General features: G+C 42.6%; 1 protein-coding gene across 1 annotated transcript in view; it reads right to left on the bottom strand.

Annotated features, from left to right (window-relative positions):
- The window catches only part of Fam120a (family with sequence similarity 120 member A), an 87,726-nt gene that overhangs the window by 3,731 nt on the left and 63,656 nt on the right, over window positions 1–20,339 (bottom strand). The window contains exons 11-17 of the mRNA XM_048432973.3: window positions 17,872–18,121; window positions 13,445–13,559; window positions 8,109–8,318; window positions 6,590–6,773; window positions 5,942–6,079; window positions 2,544–2,685; window positions 1,881–1,977 (exon numbers count right to left, since the gene is read on the bottom strand). Coding sequence (XP_048288930.2) covers window positions 1,881–1,977; window positions 2,544–2,685; window positions 5,942–6,079; window positions 6,590–6,773; window positions 8,109–8,318; window positions 13,445–13,559; window positions 17,872–18,121 — 1,136 coding nt within the window. The remainder of the gene's footprint in view (window positions 1–1,880; window positions 1,978–2,543; window positions 2,686–5,941; window positions 6,080–6,589; window positions 6,774–8,108; window positions 8,319–13,444; window positions 13,560–17,871; window positions 18,122–20,339) is intronic.

The following is a 20,339-nucleotide window of genomic DNA, read 5'->3' as shown; positions in this document are numbered from 1 at the left end:
GACCTGCAGGCATACATGTGGATAGAACACTGTGTATATAATAAATAAATAAATCTTTTATAAAAGAAAGAAAGAAAACAGCACAGAAAAGGAACTGAGCCAGAGCCAAGCAGCACTGCCAGCCCACTGAAGACAAGCTCCTGAAGAGCGAGGTCTAAGCTAACTGTTCTGAGTGTGTGGTTGGAACAGCAGTGCCAGGGGCTTTAGGAAAGGCAGCAAGGCTTCATGGGAAACCAAAACCAATAGGGGCATGTAGGTCTAGCACATGGGTGAGTTCAATGTGAATGACATTAGGTAAGCTGAAGAAAATGAAGGAATCAAGAAAACAGTGGAAAGCCAGTGTCCTGATTAGGAAAACACCTTCACATCGAACAGTTTCCTTCAGCCCTTCCTGAGGGGCAATTCTTCAAGAACCCACTGAGGAAAGGGTTTCAGAGACCAGAACAGATGCCTGGAGCCTAAAGGGGACATGGGACAAAAAGTTATTTATAGAACCAAGACAAATGAGGCAAAATCATGGCTCCCCGCCCGGAAAACAGATGAGAATAGCACAGCCGGTGCTTCAGAAGAGGGGGTGTGAGAATGCAGGGCACACACATGCCCTCCACCTCCAGCTGCTCTGTGAGCAGGTACTGAGCCTGGAAGTGCAATGTGTGACAAAGCACTGACTAATTATGGGATGAGTTAATTTAATCACCTCCTCCTGAAGCAAGATTCTCCAAGATGGGGAAGTACATTTAGACACTAGAAATAGAGAATTAGTAAATACTTGATGTTTGAACTCAGTAAGTATTTGACTGGAACAGGAGTGACAGCACACTGTCTCTACATGGCATGCACAAGGTACAGGTATCCGAAAGAAGGCTACAGGAAACCCTGTCTCGAGAAAAAGAAAAAAAGTACAGGAAGTTCAATCAGGGAAAAGGATATGTGAGACAAAGATCAAAGAGAAGCATTGCTACAACAGGTATAATGAGGATCTTACCTTAAAAATTAAAAAAAAAAAAAAAAAGTGGGACAGGAGGTTAAGAGCACTGGTTGTTCTTTAAGAGGACCTGGGCTGGATTCCCAGCACCTGCACGGAATTTCTCTAACTCTAATCCCAGGGACTCCAACATCTTATTCTGATCCGAGGCTCATGGTGCCCAGACATACATGAAGGCAAAACATCCATACACACACACAAAATAAAAATAAGCAAGTCTTTTCTTGTTTGTTTGTTAGTTTTGAGACAAGGTTCTAGAACTTGTTTTGTGGACCACACTAGCCTCATACTTGAGATCCGTTTGTATCTGTGCTGGGATTAAAGGCATGCACCATCACCGCCCCACTGAAAAATAAGCAAGTCTTAATACACGCACATAAACCATCACCCCATATATCATATGTACATGTTTAACCTGTAGGCTGAATAACTTGGTATCACGCCTATAGCCTCAAAATCTCATTTCAATTGGATGGTGTGCATGCCTTTAATTGCAGCAACACTCAGAAGACAGAGGCAGGTGAATCTCTGTGAGTTTGAGGCCAGCCTGGGTTACACAGTGAGACCCTGACTTAAAAAAAAAAAAAATCCATTTTTTACTTAAGAAGTTGCAAACTAGGAAGACAGATAGCCAGGGGAGCCTGGGTCCTCATTTGGTACAAACAAGAGGTCCAATACCACCGGTATTACATGGATGAAGTTCCTGAATGAAAGGAAATGACTTGGGCTGACAGGAAGTTTTATGTAAACATGGAAAGCACCTATAGGCCAGGTATCAAGTCAGAGGACTGAAAACTGCCAAACAAATTCACTGCCCTAAAGTCACAACACAGCAGGGGAAATTCAGCCTAGGGGAGGCATGAGCAGGAGTGATAGGAACCCTGTGCTGAATTACCTGAATTGCTCCCTGGCTTTTGTAGCCTCTGCCATAGTACCTTCCACCTCTTCCAAATGTTCTAATCACTGGAGTGGAAATAACTCCCCTTGGACGCCTGTGTCAATATAAAGAGACAAGACCAAACAGACTTAAATCTATCAAAGATTATGCTGAAAATACTCTCAAATAGATCTTACACAGTGCGAGACAGCGAGTATTGAGTATTAAGTATTAAGTGTGGTCACATCAAACTCAAGGAATCATTTTTCTGGTTCACATTCAAAACATCTGACTTCAAAACTAAAACTTTAAATACTTTTTAAAAGACAGTTCATTAATTGAATAATGCATGGTTAATTATTTAATAACAGTCAATTAAACAATTATAGAATGTAATATAATAGGATTCCATGTAACACTAAGACCTTTGGTAGGTGGTGGTGGTGGCACACACCTTTGCTCCCAGAACTTGGGAGGGAGGCAGAGGTCAGCCTGGTCTACAGAGTGAGTTCCAAGACAACCAAGGCTATCCAGAGAAACTGCCTCAAAAACAAAACAAAACAAAACAAAAACCTGGCGGGGTGGGAGTAGGGAATAGGGGGTGGAGTGAGGTGGAACAACTCCTGCTCAGGAGGAAGAACCAACCAAAGACTGTTTTCACCACCCAGGTCCAGAGCTTACCCTCTCGTAGGTCCTCCTACAGACACCACCTGCAGAGGGAAGGGCCCTCGGCCCCCACGACCCCGCCTGCTTCCAGCCCAGTGGCCGACCACGGTGCCAGCTATTTCTAGCTTCCCTCCCTGAGAAGGAATAGGTTGAACTCCTGCACAAAAATAAGTACACGAGAAGACAAGATCTTTACAACCGCATCATTAGGACCAACAAAGAGAAAGCAAGCAAAGCAACTCTTGGTTGTTTCCAATTTAGTAAGCAGCTATTTACCTTGCTTTGCGAAGATTATATTACAGAAGACCCTCTGTACACACCATGCAATTTTTTCATTATTATTGTTTTTTTTTTTTTTTTTGTCTCTCTATGTAGCACTGTCTGTCTTGGAACTCTCCAGATTAGAACTCAGGTTGGCATCAAACTCACTTGCCTCTGCCTCCCGAATGTTGAGATCATGACATGCCCGGCCCTACACCATGTGATTTCAAGCTATAGTTAAGAACCCGTAACAGAGCTAGGTATGGTAGTAAGCATTTGTGATTAAAACACTTGAGAAACTGAGGCAGGAGGATTGTGGAGTTGAGGCCCAACTGGAGTACAGAGGGAAACCCTGTATAAATTTATGGGGGGAGGGGCTGGTGTCGTGGCTCATCCACCCAATAATGGTGCTTGCCACCAAGTCTGATAGATGATCTATGTTCAATCATAGAGATCCATGTTTAAAAGAGAGAACCAACTCCTGCAAGCAGCCCTCTGACCTCCATAAGTACCCTGTAGTATGTTCATACACACAATAAATAGATATTTAAAATATAAAACAAATGGATTTGCAACTGAGCTGGATTCCAACTGTCAATGTGAACCCCTTATTTGGAGAGATTCACAGTGAAATGTAGCTGCACGCAGCTGACCTGCCTTCCCTACCACCAGATGGGCTGTGCAACCTCAGTGCGCTGTCCTCTCGGTAAACACTACCATATTTACAGCATTACCTAAACATTAGAGAAATTAGTAAGTCTAGAAACAGCCCTTCCTCTCTCACTCTCAAAGTACAAAGAATTGAACCCAAGGCCGTGCACGGGCTAGGCAAGCATGCTACATCTGGACTATATAAGATCCCACGAAACAGGGTCTCATTGTGCAATCCAGGCCTGCCATGACCTCTTAGCCCTCTAGCTCTGTATGTCGGGTGGAATTACAGGTGGACTACACACATTTCATATTACTGATAACGTGAATATTCTAGCTTTCTAACCGAAGACATTTCCTAAACTATTAAGTACAGGAAAACTGTTCAAACAAATGAGTGTAAACACCTTACTTCTAAGCATATGCTTCCCTGCCGTCCTGGTGTCAAAGCGTATGCCTATGACTGACCTACACAGTTGAAGAAGTACTGGAAACAGGTCTGCCTACCAAGTTACCACCCTCTTAGGAGAGGCCTCTGTTTCCTGTAGTCACATGAGAAAAGTATAAAAAAACAGACAAGACAGTTCTTGTTTTCTTGATACAGGGTCTTAGCTGGCCTAGGGCTTGCTATGTAGACCAGGTTTGGTTCGAAACTGCCTCTGCCTCCAGATTGCTAAGATTAAAGGAGTGTGCCACCACACCCAGCCAGACAATGTTTTAATAATAGCTTATTTTATACCAAAAATATTATTTTACCAGGTAATTAAGATAAATAACTTTTTTAAAGACACAATCTCATCATATAGAATTAGCTGATCGAAGACTTTCCATGTATACCAGCCTAGCATTGAATTTGTGGAAATTTTCCTGCCCCGTTTTCTTTTTATTTTACTTTATTTTTTTCCTTTTATTAAAAATAGGTTTTTTTTCCTCACATAATATATCCTGATTAATTTCTCCTCCCTCTACTCCTCCCAGTTCCTCCCCACCTCCCCTCCCATCTGGATCTACTCCTTTTCCGTCTCTTAGAAAACAACAGGCTTCTAAGGGATAATAATAAAATACAATAAAATAAAACAAAAACCGACACATTGAAATTAAACAAAACAAACACAAGAGCCAAAACAAAAACAAAAGAGCCAAAGAGAAGACACAAGAAACAGAAACCCACTTATTCACACACTCAGGAATGCCATAAAAACAATAAAACAGAAGCCATAATATATACTCAAAGGACCTGGTGCAGACCTGTACCACCCCTGCACATGCTGCCTCAGTGTCTGAGTTCCTATGAGCTTTGATCATGCTGATTTAGAGGGCCTTGTGTTCTCGGTGTTCTCCATCCCCTCTGGATCTTACACTCTTTCAGCCTTCTTTTCCTCAGGCTTCCCTGAGTCCTGAGGGGAGGGATTTGATGGAGAAATCCCATTTAGGGACTGCCCTTGTCTTCTAAGGGCTGGGATTACCACCACCCTACTAAGATTGAAAATTTACTGAGCTAGTTTACATCTACTTTCTGTCTTGAACACCTTGCATATACTTGTACTCCAGCTCCACAGCTGATATGCTTTAGGCGTGCACAAGTGTGTACAGGACAGCTAGGAGGCAAGGTAAGCTTCTTGTACTTTCTCTTCCCCACACTGTCCCAGAGAGCACCCCTCTCCCCTCGTTGTCCCCAGCCACAGGACAGACAGCATCAGAGTCCAGCTCCAGAGGGAGCTGGAACACCTCAGGGTCAAGAATTACAGGAGCAGCCACAAGGCACAGAAATCCTTGAGAAGGTGAGGAACAGGAGTGTTGGGGCCCACTGGGGCTGCAGACAACCCATCCTTAGCCACATCTTCCCATATATCATGCTTCTTGTTGGCCACTCTAAGTGCCCGAGCAACTGTGTTGGCAAACACTATCATCCCGAAAGGAATGCCTATCCTCAAAGTAATTAGTTATGTATCAGACCGATCCTGCAACATGATGGCTTCAAGTGACAGCAGAATTACAATAAACTATTTCCAAAACTCTTTCCTTTTATAATACAAACACAAATGAAGAGAGATGTAAGCAAAATTTACAATAAATAACCTTATATTAAAATTTTCTTTAAAAACATTTCTATAAAACAAACTATCAGAAGCTTTTGTATACTAGGAATTCTGCACCCGCTGGCACCTTCTACACAAGTACAAGCACCTTTACCAAAGAATGGCTGCATGAGATACACCACTATGCAAAGCTGGCAGCCTAGCCCACGAGCACAAGGTATTGGCCAGGTCATACTGGTACAGACAAGTTCTCTTCTAGGTGGCCTACCCTGAAAGGAGAGAAAGGACAGCTACAATAGGGCCACTGCACAGACAAACGGGCAGAGGGTCAGTCAGGGACCCAGGAGAAAAGGCACTACATTAAAGATGGCTTCCAAGGGCAGCCAAGGAAGAAAGGTGCCAAATGCTGGAGCAGAAGAAATGCTGGCAGGTAAGTCTGGGAGGGGTGTGGGTAATAATTACCGCCCTGGGACTTGCTAGTCCTGCTGCTGTCACTGCCTGAGAAGGCTCCACAGTGTCCCGATGCTGCTGCCACCCGGAAGGCACGGTAAGGGCCTGTTGCTACTGTTTCCCCATAGTGGCCTCCAAAGCCACAGACTCCTGTAGGACCCGGAGTAGAGAGAAACAGGAAAAGCATGAGAGAAGGGATTAAGAAGGACCTCCCATTCATGATAGTAGGCAGGAGAATTTATATCTCTTTCCACTTCTGGGAAGGAGTCTCCCAGGCCATCTTGCTATTTCAGTATTCCACTCTATCACAGCCAGAGGTCAGCACTAAAGGCCAGCCTCCCTCAGTAGTCATTCAATAGGGTACTGGCTGTGGGCTCCTAAAGACCCTGGAGGTGTGATTCCAGAAGAGAGTTCCCTCTGACCCAGAGGGATATACTTTCCCTGTACATATGAAAGAGAACTAAAATCAAGGTGACTCCCTTTTTCTTTCTCCCCATCTCCTTCAGGATCTTACTCTCTCATTCATACTCAGAAGAATTACTGCCATAATGTGACTCTGTAAAACCTATTATTACAGGGTCTCCATACGGCAAGCTACAATGCCACTAGAAGGACCACACACTCTGCCCCCACCTAACAGATTTCCAAAATATGACTCACCTGCAAAGCCCCTGCCCCTGCCCTGTGAGGGTGGGACTGGCCCAAAGTGCCGAGGGTACATAGATGCTGGATAGAAGGGCAGAGCAGGAGGTGGTGGGAAGGGGAGTGGGTGGTTCTGCCGGGAGAAGTTGAGCCCCTCTAGAATGCTCTGGCGCATCTTTTCCACCTTGGCGGCCTGCTCAGTCTGAAAGTCAAGGGACAGGCAAGTAAAAACACCATCCTCATTTTAATACATCTGAGCAGTCACTAACAAAACAGAACTACTATGGTACAAAGTCCATATCTGCACATTCTCATAATTATTTTTTTATTTTTAATATTTATTTAATATCTGTCTCCATGTGGGCACATGCTTATGTGTGAGGTGCCTGTGGAGTGGTAGTCAGAGCCTCCCTACCTGGTGCTAGTGGTTGTGAGTTGCCTTATGAGGGTGCTGAGAGCTGAACTTGGGTCCTCTGCAAGAACAATACATGTTCTTAACCATTTCTCCAGCCCCTTACCTACTCCTGATGCTTACTTATTCTTAACACCTAAATCAACAGTCAGGTGCTTCTCTGGTCACTCTAAGACCTAGAGATACAGGATGCAGGACACAACAAACTGATCCTCACTGAGCTCCAACGGGACAACACTGCTGCTCAGTGAAGCTCATACTGAAAATGGGGCTTCCTGCAGGGCTTAGTGTTGCATTTTTGCCCCTTTTGATGGCTGCACTGGTTGAGATAGTCCCACAGTGCTGAAGCGTTCTGTAGGGCTTGAAAAAGCATACTAGGCTGTGATGTCCCACAAGCATGTCCCATTGGCCATAGGCTCAATAATCACAATCAAAAAACATATATTAAGTGAAATACCTATGAAGAGAAGCCACACAGTATAGGCTATGCAAATGAAAACGTGAACAGCAGCCCTCACTTCCAGCTGCAGCAGTTCACATTCGCTGACTCAGTGTGCAAGGAGCTTTCTAGGACCTAACTCTCTTAAGCAATGAGAATCAAAGATCTATTAAGGATACTCAGTTAAGAAGATGGCAGGTGTACTGGATAGTTCTGTGTCAACATAACACAGGCTAAAGCTATCTGAGAGGACGAAGCCTCAAGTAAAAAAATGCCTCCATGAGATCAGGTTGCAGGCAAGCCTGTAAGGCATTTTCTTAATTAGCAACTGATGGGGGAGAGGGCCCAGTCTATTGTGGGTGGGGCCATCCCTGGGCTGGTGGTTTTGGGTTTTATAAGAAAGTAGACTAAGCAAGCCAGAGGGAGGAAGCCAGTAAGCAGCACTTCTCCATGACCTCTGCATCAGCTCCTGCCTCCAGGTTCCTACCCTGTTCGAGTTCCTATCCTGACTTCCTTCAATAACAAATGGTAACATGAAAGTGGAAGTCTAAAAAACCCTTTCATCCCAAGTTGCTTCGGTCATGGTGTTTCATTACAGCAATAGTAACCCTGGCTAAGATACTACGATTTAGCTTATACACTACATTCCACTATAGTCCAAGATGGCCACCCTGTCCCCAACATACCTGACCATCACAGAGGTCGATGAGTGGGGTCTTTTCCCGGCTGGCTTTGAGAAGTTTGGACTGGAAGAGCTTCCCATCAAAATACATCCAAGGACAACAGTGTTCCCAGGGGATGGGCTGCCCACACGCATCATTGGCAAACAATGCCATGTCTACTCCGCTCATGAAGAGAGCTGACAGCTGAATTCCTCGGGGGTCTAGGTTTTCAATCTTTAAATTGAAAGAGTAATTTTTATGGAGTAGGAGTAGTACAGTATCACCCTTGCACTAAAACTCCCCAAAGTTAACAGAGCACAATCCTCACAAGAGTACCAGCAGACCCGGTCTTACTCAAAGAAAACATTCTTTGTTACTAGAATAGCAGGGAACAGGCTTTTATGAATACACTGAGTTTGCGTCTGTAGATTACCACACAGTGTGGATAAAATGGTGCTAAGAGTCGACATGATAAAGGGTCTGATGAGATTCAGTCTCCTTCATGGCTCAGAGCCTACATCTGAACACCGGCCATGGTCTAACAGAAGGGTGTCCAAAAGAAACATTTTAAGATCCTGCATTTTTCAAGCACCTGTATTAAGAAATTACTTGGCATAATTTCATTTTTAAGTAAATTATATGTTGAAGCTTAATTGAACTGTCAGCACGTTTTAGTTCATAAACAAAAGAATGCAAAAAGAGAAACATTGCGCTTGAACTGTGCTTTACTGATATTCCCAAAAGTTGTGTCTTCCTAGGCTGAGCACTGGCACGTGCCTGGCCAGAACTCTCCTCTCAAAGACAACAGGCGGGGTAAGACACCTGACAGTCCAATTGACTCTTGATCATCTGTGTGCAAAGGGCCTAGTTTGTGGATTATCTAGGACACAGGTTTAATTCTGCTCTGGTTTCTTTCTTCTCACTTCAATGGTTTTTCAAGAATGAAGTCTTTAGGGGGTATGAGTCCAGGTAAGGCTGCACTGTGGCAGAGAAAATGACTTTTGGAAAATGGCATTGTATGAAACATAAAAAAAAAAAAAGAACATTTCAGTGCCAAATGCTAAAATGAATTTAGGATTATGTTATTTATTTCCCACTGTAACAATATTTCACATCATTAACTAACATTCTTGCCCATCTTTTCTAAAGTTTGTAAGTCTATGCAATTAAACTTGCAAGGCCTAGAGGAGTCAGGTCATAAATTTACAAATTCTGTTTCTACATCTCTGGATCCTAGTGTGCATCACTAGTCATATACTTGTGAGAAGCATGAGGGACTGGGGTGATGGAATTAAATGTGCTTTCATACTTATGTGCAATAAAAAGAAAGGGGGTCAGTCTGAAACAAATGAATGCATATGCTTTATTGAGATCCCATCTGTGAGCTTCAGAAAGAAGAAGAATCTTCACCATAGAGTGAGCTGGCCTGTTGGAGAGCAGTCAAGCAAAAGTGGTGGGCTGTAAGCAGGCAGAGCCAGCCCTGCACACAGGTTAATCCCCCCCCAACCCCATATTGGGATAGTGGCTATGAATCCCTCATCTGGTTCCCACTGCTTCCAGCTCAAGTCCTTTGTGCCCTATATCAGAGAATGGGAAATCAGGATCACAGCTTAGGGAGAGATATAGTGGCACTTTAAAGGTTTCTACCTGTATGAAAATGTCTTCCTGAAATACCATTCCGCCTATCTGTGGACACAACTGTGGCAACTCTTGAGGTTATGGGTTACTACTTGTCATGCCCAGATACAAAGTCCCACTGAATAAAATCCTGGTCATATCACAATAAGTGAAATTTAACAGAGTATAACAGAAATATACAAGACAGAATCACCCTTGTTAGAATTACTTATTTCTGAGTTTGTTGGGTGGAATGGAGCAAGACCCTGTGTGTGTTCATTCATATATGAGTTTCACTGGCCACTGAGGGACAGCAGCTGTGGATTTCAAACACGATGTTAGGTCTGAGGATATAGATCAGTGATATAGAACTTGCTTAGTTTAACACGCATGAAGTCCTGAGTTGAATCCTTAGCAATGAAGATAAAAAGTATACTTTCAAGATAATTATCAATTTTAATAATGACAACTACTGTTAATTTAAAAGGCAAAATTTCTTGAAATAAAAGCTACATAAGTATGTGAATAAGATTTCTATTACTGTGTATACTGAACTTCCTTCAGAATGTTTTTTGTTGTTTTAGAGATAACAGCTCAGTACACACCCCAGATGGCTTCAAACTCCTGCTTCTTCTGTCTCTGGCTCCTAAGCGTGTACCAAAATGCCTGCCCAAAAGCTCCCCTAAAATTCACACTGCAGTGCCTTTATATCCGTCAATGTTAATTTTTAAAATTAGTTATTTATGTGTATGTACACTACATAAATGCCCAGTGTCCACAGAGGCCAGAAGAGGGTGTTGGATTCCCAGGAACATGAGTAACAGCTGAAAGCTGCCATGTGGGTATTAGAAATTAAATCCATGTCCTCTGGAAGAGCAGCAAGTGCTCTTGACTGCTAAGCCATCTCTCCAGTCTCTTTAAATGCTAATTAGAACCCTGAACTGTACAGATATCTGTACTGACTGTCTTATGCCAATAGAGATAAAATATTCAACATTATCCAAAGTTCCTCAAGTAGAGAAACAGACAGAAAAATTCTGGCTTCACAAGAAATACAGCTGCAGAATTTATTCTCTGCCCAATTAGTTCAAGAACCAATTTTAGTGAGGTGACTTTATTTGATTCTACTTATGGGGCTACAGACTCTTACTTTATGTCATATTTACCTATATGCAAAACAACTCTTACAGGTATCACAGACATGGTGCACGCCCCTAATACTGTCTTTAAAGCTCTTCATTTTCCATCTTTTATATTCTGCACTTGGCATGTGAAACTGTTAAAAGAATTATAGGGATGTCAAGAACAAGAGAGAAGAAACTAGACAAATATCACAATGGTAAAAGTTCCTTCTCCTCGTCCTTCACCCACCCACTCTGAATCCCAGGCTCAGTGCTAATTTTACCTTAACAATTACACTCATGCTCAAAACCTAGAAGAATGGCTCAGAAAATATAACAGGGAAGAAAATGAGGGTCATCAGTCACTGTCACAGGTACTCAGGGAACCACACAGAACATGCTCAATTATTCATGGACATGGTGGACAGAGAAAGCATGGATGAGATGAATTCTTAAAAACTCATTTTAGCTCATGGTGCAGTGTCTTTTCCCACTAACCCTCCCTTCAGAAAAGCTAGCAGCAAGAGTGCAAACTGGCGGAAGTAGGACCTGCCTTTCTATTTTCCTCCTCTGACGGCAAAGCATGTGTTAGACACTGACAGGGAGAAGAGCGACAGGTCCAGGCAATCCACAAACTGTGACAGCCCTGGCACAGCAACAGTGACAGTCAAGAGGCATCTTACAGAAAAGCACCGTCATTGCTTTTGACATGTCAAAAACCTTAATGATTAAATGAAAAAGCAATTTTAAAAATTTTCTACCACTGAATTCTGGAACCCTGGACTCTAATGGGAATTTTGGGTAGCCTGAAATAAGAATATTTCTATTAATTCTCAATTCAATAGCTGAGACGATGCTTAATCTTGAAAAAAAATCAAAAAACAAAACAAAATAAAACAAAAAAACAAGTTGCCTTCCCCTCAATCACATGCTGTTTTCCCTCACAGCTCTTCTGAAATGTGCACTGATCTGGACAATGAATAGTGTGGCCTGTGCTCGTGAAACAGGACCACCAACTTCGACACAAGAAGACCCGGGCTGCGACGAGTCAGACAGAAGGCCCCTGTTCGTGGAATGTATCTCACTGATACATCTTTAGAAATGTCTCGCCTTAGATGAAGAACCAGGAGAAAACCATGAAAGCACTAAGGCCTCAAAAGAACCAAAATGAAAGTATTCAAAAGGTACATCCTGCATGTGGATCCGAAAATGAAAAGGATATGGGAGAGAAGATGGACTTTGGTTAAAGTAACTTGATGGTGAATAAGGCTTGGTGGGCATACCTGGTCCCTGGCGGTCTGATTTTCAGAACTGGGATGTCAATACTGAAGGAATAATCTACACAAGAGAAACAGGAGGAGAGGTAGAGGGTGGCACCACACTCTAGGGCAGTGATTCCACCCCCTGAAGCACAGCCTGCGGCGAGGACGGTGGTGACGGGGCACCCAGGGAACACGCGGGAGGACCTGACTGGGTCCGCCACACTGCCTGACACCGAAAACAAAAGTGTTAAAGACAGTAACAATTTCTGCCTAACAAACAGAAAAGCTTGATCCACAAAGTAAAGAATACAGTTTGAGGAGGATTCTGCTGAGCTTTGGTTTTGTATTCAGCTTGCTTCAAAGTCATCAGAAGCCTCAAGGGAGTTCTAGTTAGCACCAAAATATGCAATTTAACACAATAATTTAGGGAAAACCCAGAAATTTATTGAGAACCACCTGTCAAATACGTAAAAAATACTTAAAACAAATACAGAGCTAGTCTAAACTGTTTGCCATAAGATGCGTTCATAAAGAACAGCAAAAAGATCTAAAAGTGAAGGCAATTTTTATTAAAAGAGATTAGCTGATTTTAAATCAAACTCGGTAAAAAATTAAATAACTGATGGCAAAGAAAAACAAAACCCTAACCTTAAAAAGAAAAGGCAGAGCTGTGAGTTTAGCTAAACTTGAGGTCTTGAACGTTCTAACATTTAATACAGAAATCAGAAAGCAATTATAAACATGAACATAGCAACTAATGAGTGCAGTGAAAAGGAGGTCACTACAAACCAGGGACAACTTAGGAGAAATAAACACTGCCAACACAAAGAACAAAGGAGTGCTAGAAGGCAAAATCAAAAGGAATACGAAAAGGGGTATTGGGATGATGTCTAACACCGTTCTTCAAGTGGTTCTTTTAAAGGGGACTGCGCAACACTAGAAGGGCAAAGATTATGCTTTAGAGAAAACTAAAGTTGCAGCTAGGAACAATGGAATGAAATAAGAAAAAGAATCCTGGCTAGATGTTAGAAAATTCCTAAGATTGAGTCCTCCCAGGGCTTGGAATCCCCTGGTAAAATAAAAAAGAGAAGTTTATTTCCTGATGTGAAAAATAAGACTAAACATCCATTGATAAACAGGTAAAATCTGATAAATATGGAATCGACTGTTTTCTTGCTTACAAACCCTGATGGCACAGCCATACCTAGACAGGATATCCCCTCTGCCTTGAAGGCTTTGACACATATGACATTAGTATCATTAGTTTGGTGCCCAAACAACTGTCTGGCGAGGGTTAGCAAAGTTATACCAAAATCCAAAGCAAGATTTCCCAGGACAGGGGAACAAGGCTGACTGGTACCTTGAGCTCCTGCAGCTGGTCCGGCTCATAGAGTTTGGGGGACAATGCCTGAGCCAGGAAGGCATCCAGCTCCTGACGCCGCAGAATGCGAGCTCCGGGCCACTGCACCATATACCTGGTGAGGAATAAAACGAGAGTGGAATAACTGAAGCTGTCAGGTAGTGCTTGGAAAAACTGAGTTCTCAGTAAATCCAAAATGGTGCAATTCAGGAAGCTGCCTTTGTACTCTCTTTCAGCCACTGTGTTTCCACGAGAGAACATTAGTTGAAAAGTGAACCTGATCAACATTTAGCATGCTAGAATGCTGTATTGTGTATAGCCATTAAAAATAAGGTGCTTTACCAGACCTGCCTGGTGGCACATGCTTTATTCTCACTATTTACAAGGCAGAGGCAGGTGGTTCTCCGCGAGCTCAAGACCAGCCTTGTTTGCACAGAGAGTTCCAGGCCACCCAGGGCCAGAGTGAGATCTGTCTCATTTGACTGACGGCTCCTCAACAGCAGATGAACGTGGGAACGGTGCAAGGAGTGTCCACGAGGAGAAGGTAACTCAATACACTGAGGGCACCTTCACACTTGGCATTTGGAACATCCTGGTGTGGACGGTTGAAGAGACAAATTCCACTAGGATAGATCTGGCAAGCAATCAACAGCTTGCATCACTACACAGAGTACAACCCCAAGTAGCTTACATGTGTGGGAATGGGAATGACTAACTGCAATAGCCATAAACCCTCAAGTCCACTAGTACTGATTCTTTGTACCCAACAAACCTTACAGAGGACTAGATCAGGTTTCTAGCTACCATCTAAAAAACAAAACAAAACAAAAACCTCCTGAAAACAGACCGCTTTGTCAGTGCTGGAGATCAAGTCAAAGGAGTACAGAGAGTCATGACATATAAAACAATACTCATTCCACTTTTGCCTGCTGAATAGGCTTTCCAGGCTTAAAACCAGGACCAGAGCTAGCATTCACCCATGGGGATGTACACTAAGAGAAGGCACAAGCGGATTCTAAGGAGGTCAGTAAGCAAAGTGAATTTCATATGCTAAGAGGCAGACAGTGGTCTACATATTTTATAGACAGGACCTTATCTATTCTGAAGCAGGAGTAAGTATCCTGTATCAAAGATGAGGAAACCAAGAAAGAGACATACACTTTACAGTACAATTATGTAGCATAAGTAGATGGGCAGTCAAACATCCTTGAGAATGAATACGAAATATTTCTACTGCACTTAAATAAACGTAAATTAAACTATCAATATTTGTACTGACAAAAATTATATCCTTTGGCTGGGAATGGTGGTGCATGCCTTTAACCCCAACACTGAGGCAGAGGCAGGTGGATCTCTGTGAGTTGAGGCTAGCCTGGTCTACATGAGTAGTTCCAGGTCAGTCAAGGCTACATAGTAAGATTCTCTCTCAAATAAATAAGCAGATAAGTGCATATTTTGCAACTAAGTGCTAGAAGTGGTCCCACTGAGGTTCAATCAGCTTGGTAGAAAAAACAAGTAAAGTGACAGCAGTCCCAAATATTGACTGAAAAGTTATTACTGTGGAGATTATGATCAATATACAAGGTTCTTTTCCTTAAATAACCATGGTTTATATTCTTCCTTTAATTCATAAGTTATTATTTATATACACTTATGTTCTTTTATTAGTAACTATATATTTGTAGCATACATATACATACAGCACAGACTTCCCTATACTAAGTGTCCTACAGCCTAACTCCCCTACTGGACTCCTTTCATCTCTTAGATGGAAACTATGACCCATGAGCACTAACTTTTCAGGTTCTACCCTGTCTGTCTCTAGATACCCTTTAACTATGGATCAGAAAAAGATCACAGCCATAGTTCTAAATTGTTTCTGTTTTTCTGGAAGGAGACTCAGAACTCAGGACAGCTGCAGGAATTCATAACCCTGCTGGTCAATGTGTGCATTTCCTGCCCTTGTCCTTCTATTTAGTTACCTACATCTCTTCTCAGATAGAGACAGATGAAGAAAACAGGTTCATGAAGACAAGGATCAGAGCCCACAGATAACGGAAACAGCAACTCACTGCACTATCTCATTTATTCAGTGAGTCTTATCTGCACATTTAGAATGTTTTCAGATACTATTTGCATTACCAATTCACCTAAGAAATTTTTTGAAGATTTTTTTTTCTGGTTAAGTGTTAACTTTTCCATGCAATTAACTGAGCAGAGAATGAAGTAATACTTGAGCTAGGCAGTAGTGATGCAGAGCTTTAACCCCAGCACTTGGGAGGCAGAGGTAGGCAAATCTCTTTGAATTTGAGGCCAGCCTGGTCTATAGAGTGAGTTCCAGAACAGCCAAGGCTACACAGATAAACCCTGTCTCAAAAAAACAAAAACAAACAAACAAAAAGTACTACTCTAAAGCTAGACATGGAAGCCTATGCTTTTATTCCCAGCACTCTAGGCATGAGATCTCTGTCCATGAGTTCCAGGACTACATAGCAAGTTACAGGCCAGAAAGAGTTATACACTGAGACTCTGTCTCAAAAAACTAATAACAAATAAAAATATACTTGGTGCGTTTATAGTAATAGACTTGGAAGGGCTGTTCTACCACAGAGGCTAAGAGGCAGTCTAAACTGTTCTAGTGCCCTCAGAGGCTTGTCTGCCCTTTATTACCATGGAAATTGGGGAAAAGGTGGTTTTGACACCATTCTGAGAACATTATCAGCACAGCCCAAAGTATCTCTAAACACAGACAACTGGAGCCTCGAGATGGGACCTTGGCCCCTTCCTCCTTGAAAAATATTCATGTATATGTGGTTGATTGTTTGGTTTTTATCAAATAAGATCTTACTTTATAGACCACCTTGGTCTTGAACTGTTCACCTTCCTCCTCTAGGCTCTCGTAGTGCTGGGACAGAGGTGGGCACCAACCCATGCGGCCTCCTTCCTGATATTTCATACTGACTTAAGCCCAAGTCATATTCATTTACTTGAGGTCTTGTCTCTTCACTTTCAAAGAAGAGCGTCTTTGATTTAGTCATGTTGTCATGTGTGACATGACAACAAACCTAGTCTTCTCCTCACACCTCAGAACATCAACTTCTGCTCATACTCCTTCTCATCTCTGTTGCCCTGGATTCTAGAGACTGGACCAACAATGCTCCTTATTCATTCTACCTACCTGGCCTTTTATGACATTCATAACATAGCAATGCCCAATGTGACCTTCCCCAAAGGTGGAGACTGAGAACACTGGCAAAAGCTGTCTCTGGAGAATGGGAGAACGCCACACCCTCTGTGGTTCTCTGCCCAAGCAGATGAAGGTGTCAGGGATAAATAAAGATCTACATGGACAGGCAGAGGCCAGAGAGGTACTTGTGTTCCTCCATCTCACCATGTCCTAGGTACTGGCAAAGAATGAGTCTCTCATTCTTCTTTGAGAGGCCAAGAGAATAAACAGTCAAGACATAAGATTATCATCAGTCCAGAAAGCATGAAGTTGTCCATAAGGCAGACAAAAATGTGAATGTCACCCCTTATCCATAACCAATAAGTGTGTCTGTGTGCTGCCCAGAAGCGACCACAAATTATATATCATATGTGGTCCAGTGTGCCACCTAATACAAGTGTTGACAGTGGACAAGTCAAGTGTTACACATCATTTCACACTTGAAACAAAGACTATACACTGACTGTACTTTACACAAACCTAGACATACCTGGGAGGGAGAATCTCAACTGAGGAACAGTATCCATCAGACTGGCCTATGAGGATGTGTGTGTGTGTGTGTGTGTGTTGGAGGCTGGGGGGGGGGCTGACTGCTAATTAATGTAAGTCATAGGACACTATGGGTTGTACCATTTCTGAAGAAGTGAGCATAGGCTGTTTAAGAAATGTAGCTGAGCAAGCCAGTAGGCTGAGCCCTTCCAATAATCTCTGCTTTAGTTCCTGCCTCAAATTCTTGCTGTAGTTGCCCTTGATGGACTATAACCTATAAACCAGAAAACCTTCCTACCCCAAGTTGCTGCTCTAAGTACTGGTGTTTATCATAGCAACAAAGAAATGATCAAAACAATAACCAAATTCACTTTTGCTCATGATCATCAAGTGCACAGATTTTACTTTCTGTGTGTATGTGTGTGCAACGTAGAGGTTGTGTACGCACACAGACATATTCACACAATCACATAATATTTACAAGCTATGTGGTTTTTCAAATATATCTATTCTATTAGATGCACTCTGTAGTATAATTAGTTGTTGCATTTACGTGACCTACATCCCTATATTATACATACACAGATCTTAGACAAATCTCAACAGAAAGCACAATTCCTATACAGTAAGTTGATCATTTTTCTAGAAGACTTTGAACATGGCGACTGTGCCCTGCCCTGTATCACTCCTAATCCCATGAGTGGTCACGCACCGTAAGACGCAGCAGAGCACCATGAGGTGAGTGGGCACATTGGCGGGGTTGAGCATGGCTGGGGTATCAGACCTCATGCAGGCTAGGAAGGCCCTCATCCGGCGGTTCTTGTCTTCCACCGCCTTGCCCAGCCAAAGCCTCTTCAGGTTGGGGCAGGTCCACTCCCGGAAGGCCAGAGCTTCCACTAGTTCCGGGGTCTGAGGAGACTTCCCCTTGTAAGCTGCCCATTCCTTAATGATCACTGGTGAGACTGTAGAGGAAAAACACAAAGAGGCTCATTGCAGCTTGCTCACTGGCCCTTCAGCCTGCACAAAAACAACCTGCTCTAGCACCGGGCCTCCCTCACAGAGAATGAGGCATTCTTTCCTTAGCAAGCTTCTAAGCATAGGGCCTATGTCTCTCTGACCCTCTATTATGTGATTAACAGCTCACTTAGATCTTCAGTCAGGCCACACATAAACTTCCCAGACAGATCAAGACTTGATTTCTCCACTTGCTGAATGTATACATCACAGATGTTAGATTTGTTGTTACTTTAAATCTATTAAGAATTTTAATGCTATCAATGGATATAATACACAGAAATATGGGACTCTCTGGTATGTCAACATTTTAACCCAAATTACACACTCTTTTTCTCTAGAAATACTTCCACAAGTTAGACTAGAGAAGCCATTTAAATTTTGTAACAGCTTTACTTAAGGATTTCCTATTTGAACAGATAGTAAGCACTACAAGGTAGCCAGTATGACCATGTAGAATTAACATTCCAACGTCCAAATCCCAGATGGTAGCAGAACATAGCAATTATCTTCAGCAGGACTTAAGACTGTACATAATTCTCCAAACTTTCATTTTGAAAGAGGCAAATTGTTCTAAATACACATAACAGATTATGACCTCACATCCTGGGTTTCATCCCTGCTGGAGTCCGTTCTTAGAAACACAGAAACATGGCATAGTCCCACAGTCTTCAAAGACACCAAGGGAAATCTACAAGAGTGGCAATAGAAAGACAATCCAACCTGCAGTCGGGAAGCTGCAAATCCTCAGCTCCACTGAGATAACAATCTGACAATGAGATCTGGCTGTGTGTTTCACAAGCAACAAGCAGAAAAAAACAGAAACAGAGCAGGCCTGTACGCAAGGCTCCATCTGGCATGAAAACCAGGATGGGGCTAAGGATAGCCTATCCAAATAACCTTTACCGAGATTCATTTTCTCTAATGAAATATCTAAGCTGTGGAGATTCACAAGACTCCAAAATGGTGGAAGAATCACCCAAGTAACTAGCTAAACTCCAGTTCCACTCTGAGTCTAAATATAGTTGGGTGATATAATAATCTCTTCAAATATAATGAAAACTGCCAAGGATTAGGTACTGGAAGACACAATATATCAGTAACAGAAAAAAATATGCTTGAACACATTTCAATGACAACACCTAACAGTGTCGCATACAGGGAATGTCAGAGGCACACTTTTAGCGAGAATTCCACCCCCCACCCCCGCGGTATGCAGGCCAGCGGGTCAAGCAGGAATACAAGTGCAGACAGTCATTGAAAATTTCCCTTTTACAAGAAGTACTGCTGTCATGAGGCAAATTCCTTCATTTACATTTCTTAGATTCTTAGATGGAAATATAAGTATTAACACATTTAAGAATATCTAATATTGAATAATGTGAGGACAGCTGAGACAACTTAAAATGACAGTTTATCAACTCAGAATGGACACTCATGTATATATCAACATACACTTTTTGTTTTTATTGAGTATTTTAGGAGCCGAGAGAACCAGGAAAACTGCTATCAGCAAGTAGGACCTGTCCGTGGACGCACAATCTAAGGCATTACCACATCCCACCTGGTTCCCACTGAGCTCCAGCACAGCTTGGCTTCCAGAAGTTTCCCCAGCTGTGCCAGCACCAGCACATATACCTCCACCCCCACAAACAGCCATCCTGGAAGCCCACTCCTCTTCCTGTCTCCCTCCTCCTGTGTCCACCACAAAGGATACCTAGTATTGAGAGGAAAAGACAGGCAAGGGCCTTTCAAACTGAGCTTCTGGCCAAATTCCTGTGACCGTGTTCATTCATTCATTCATGTGCACTCTCTCCCCCACCCCGCCCCCATTCATACACACACCACACAAAATCCACAAACACACCCTGCTCACAGTATGTATTCTAGTGCATCATAAAAGACAGATCTCCTGTGTTTAGTCTTTCGGGGTTTTCACAAGAGAGGCATTCTAATTCACCTACCTTTGCCATATGCTTTCCCTTTCCCTCAGCTGTTTTTAGATTATCTTTAATTGTTTTTTAGCACACGCTGTGTTTTATTTGTTTTGGGGGACCTGATCTCAGTAGGTACATGTCTTAGTAACAAGCAATTGCTTATTCGACGGTGTTTCCTATGCATTCTAGGCACTGCCTGCCTGGTGCCCAAAGAAACAGTTCCTCCAAC

This window comes from Myodes glareolus, chromosome 14 (genome assembly GCF_982192425.1).
Source record: "Myodes glareolus chromosome 14, mMyoGla1.1, whole genome shotgun sequence".
NCBI classification, from domain to species: domain Eukaryota; kingdom Metazoa; phylum Chordata; class Mammalia; order Rodentia; family Cricetidae; genus Myodes; species Myodes glareolus.
The sequence above is the reverse complement of the archived record's forward strand: the minus strand, read 5'-3'. Positions and strand labels throughout refer to the sequence as shown.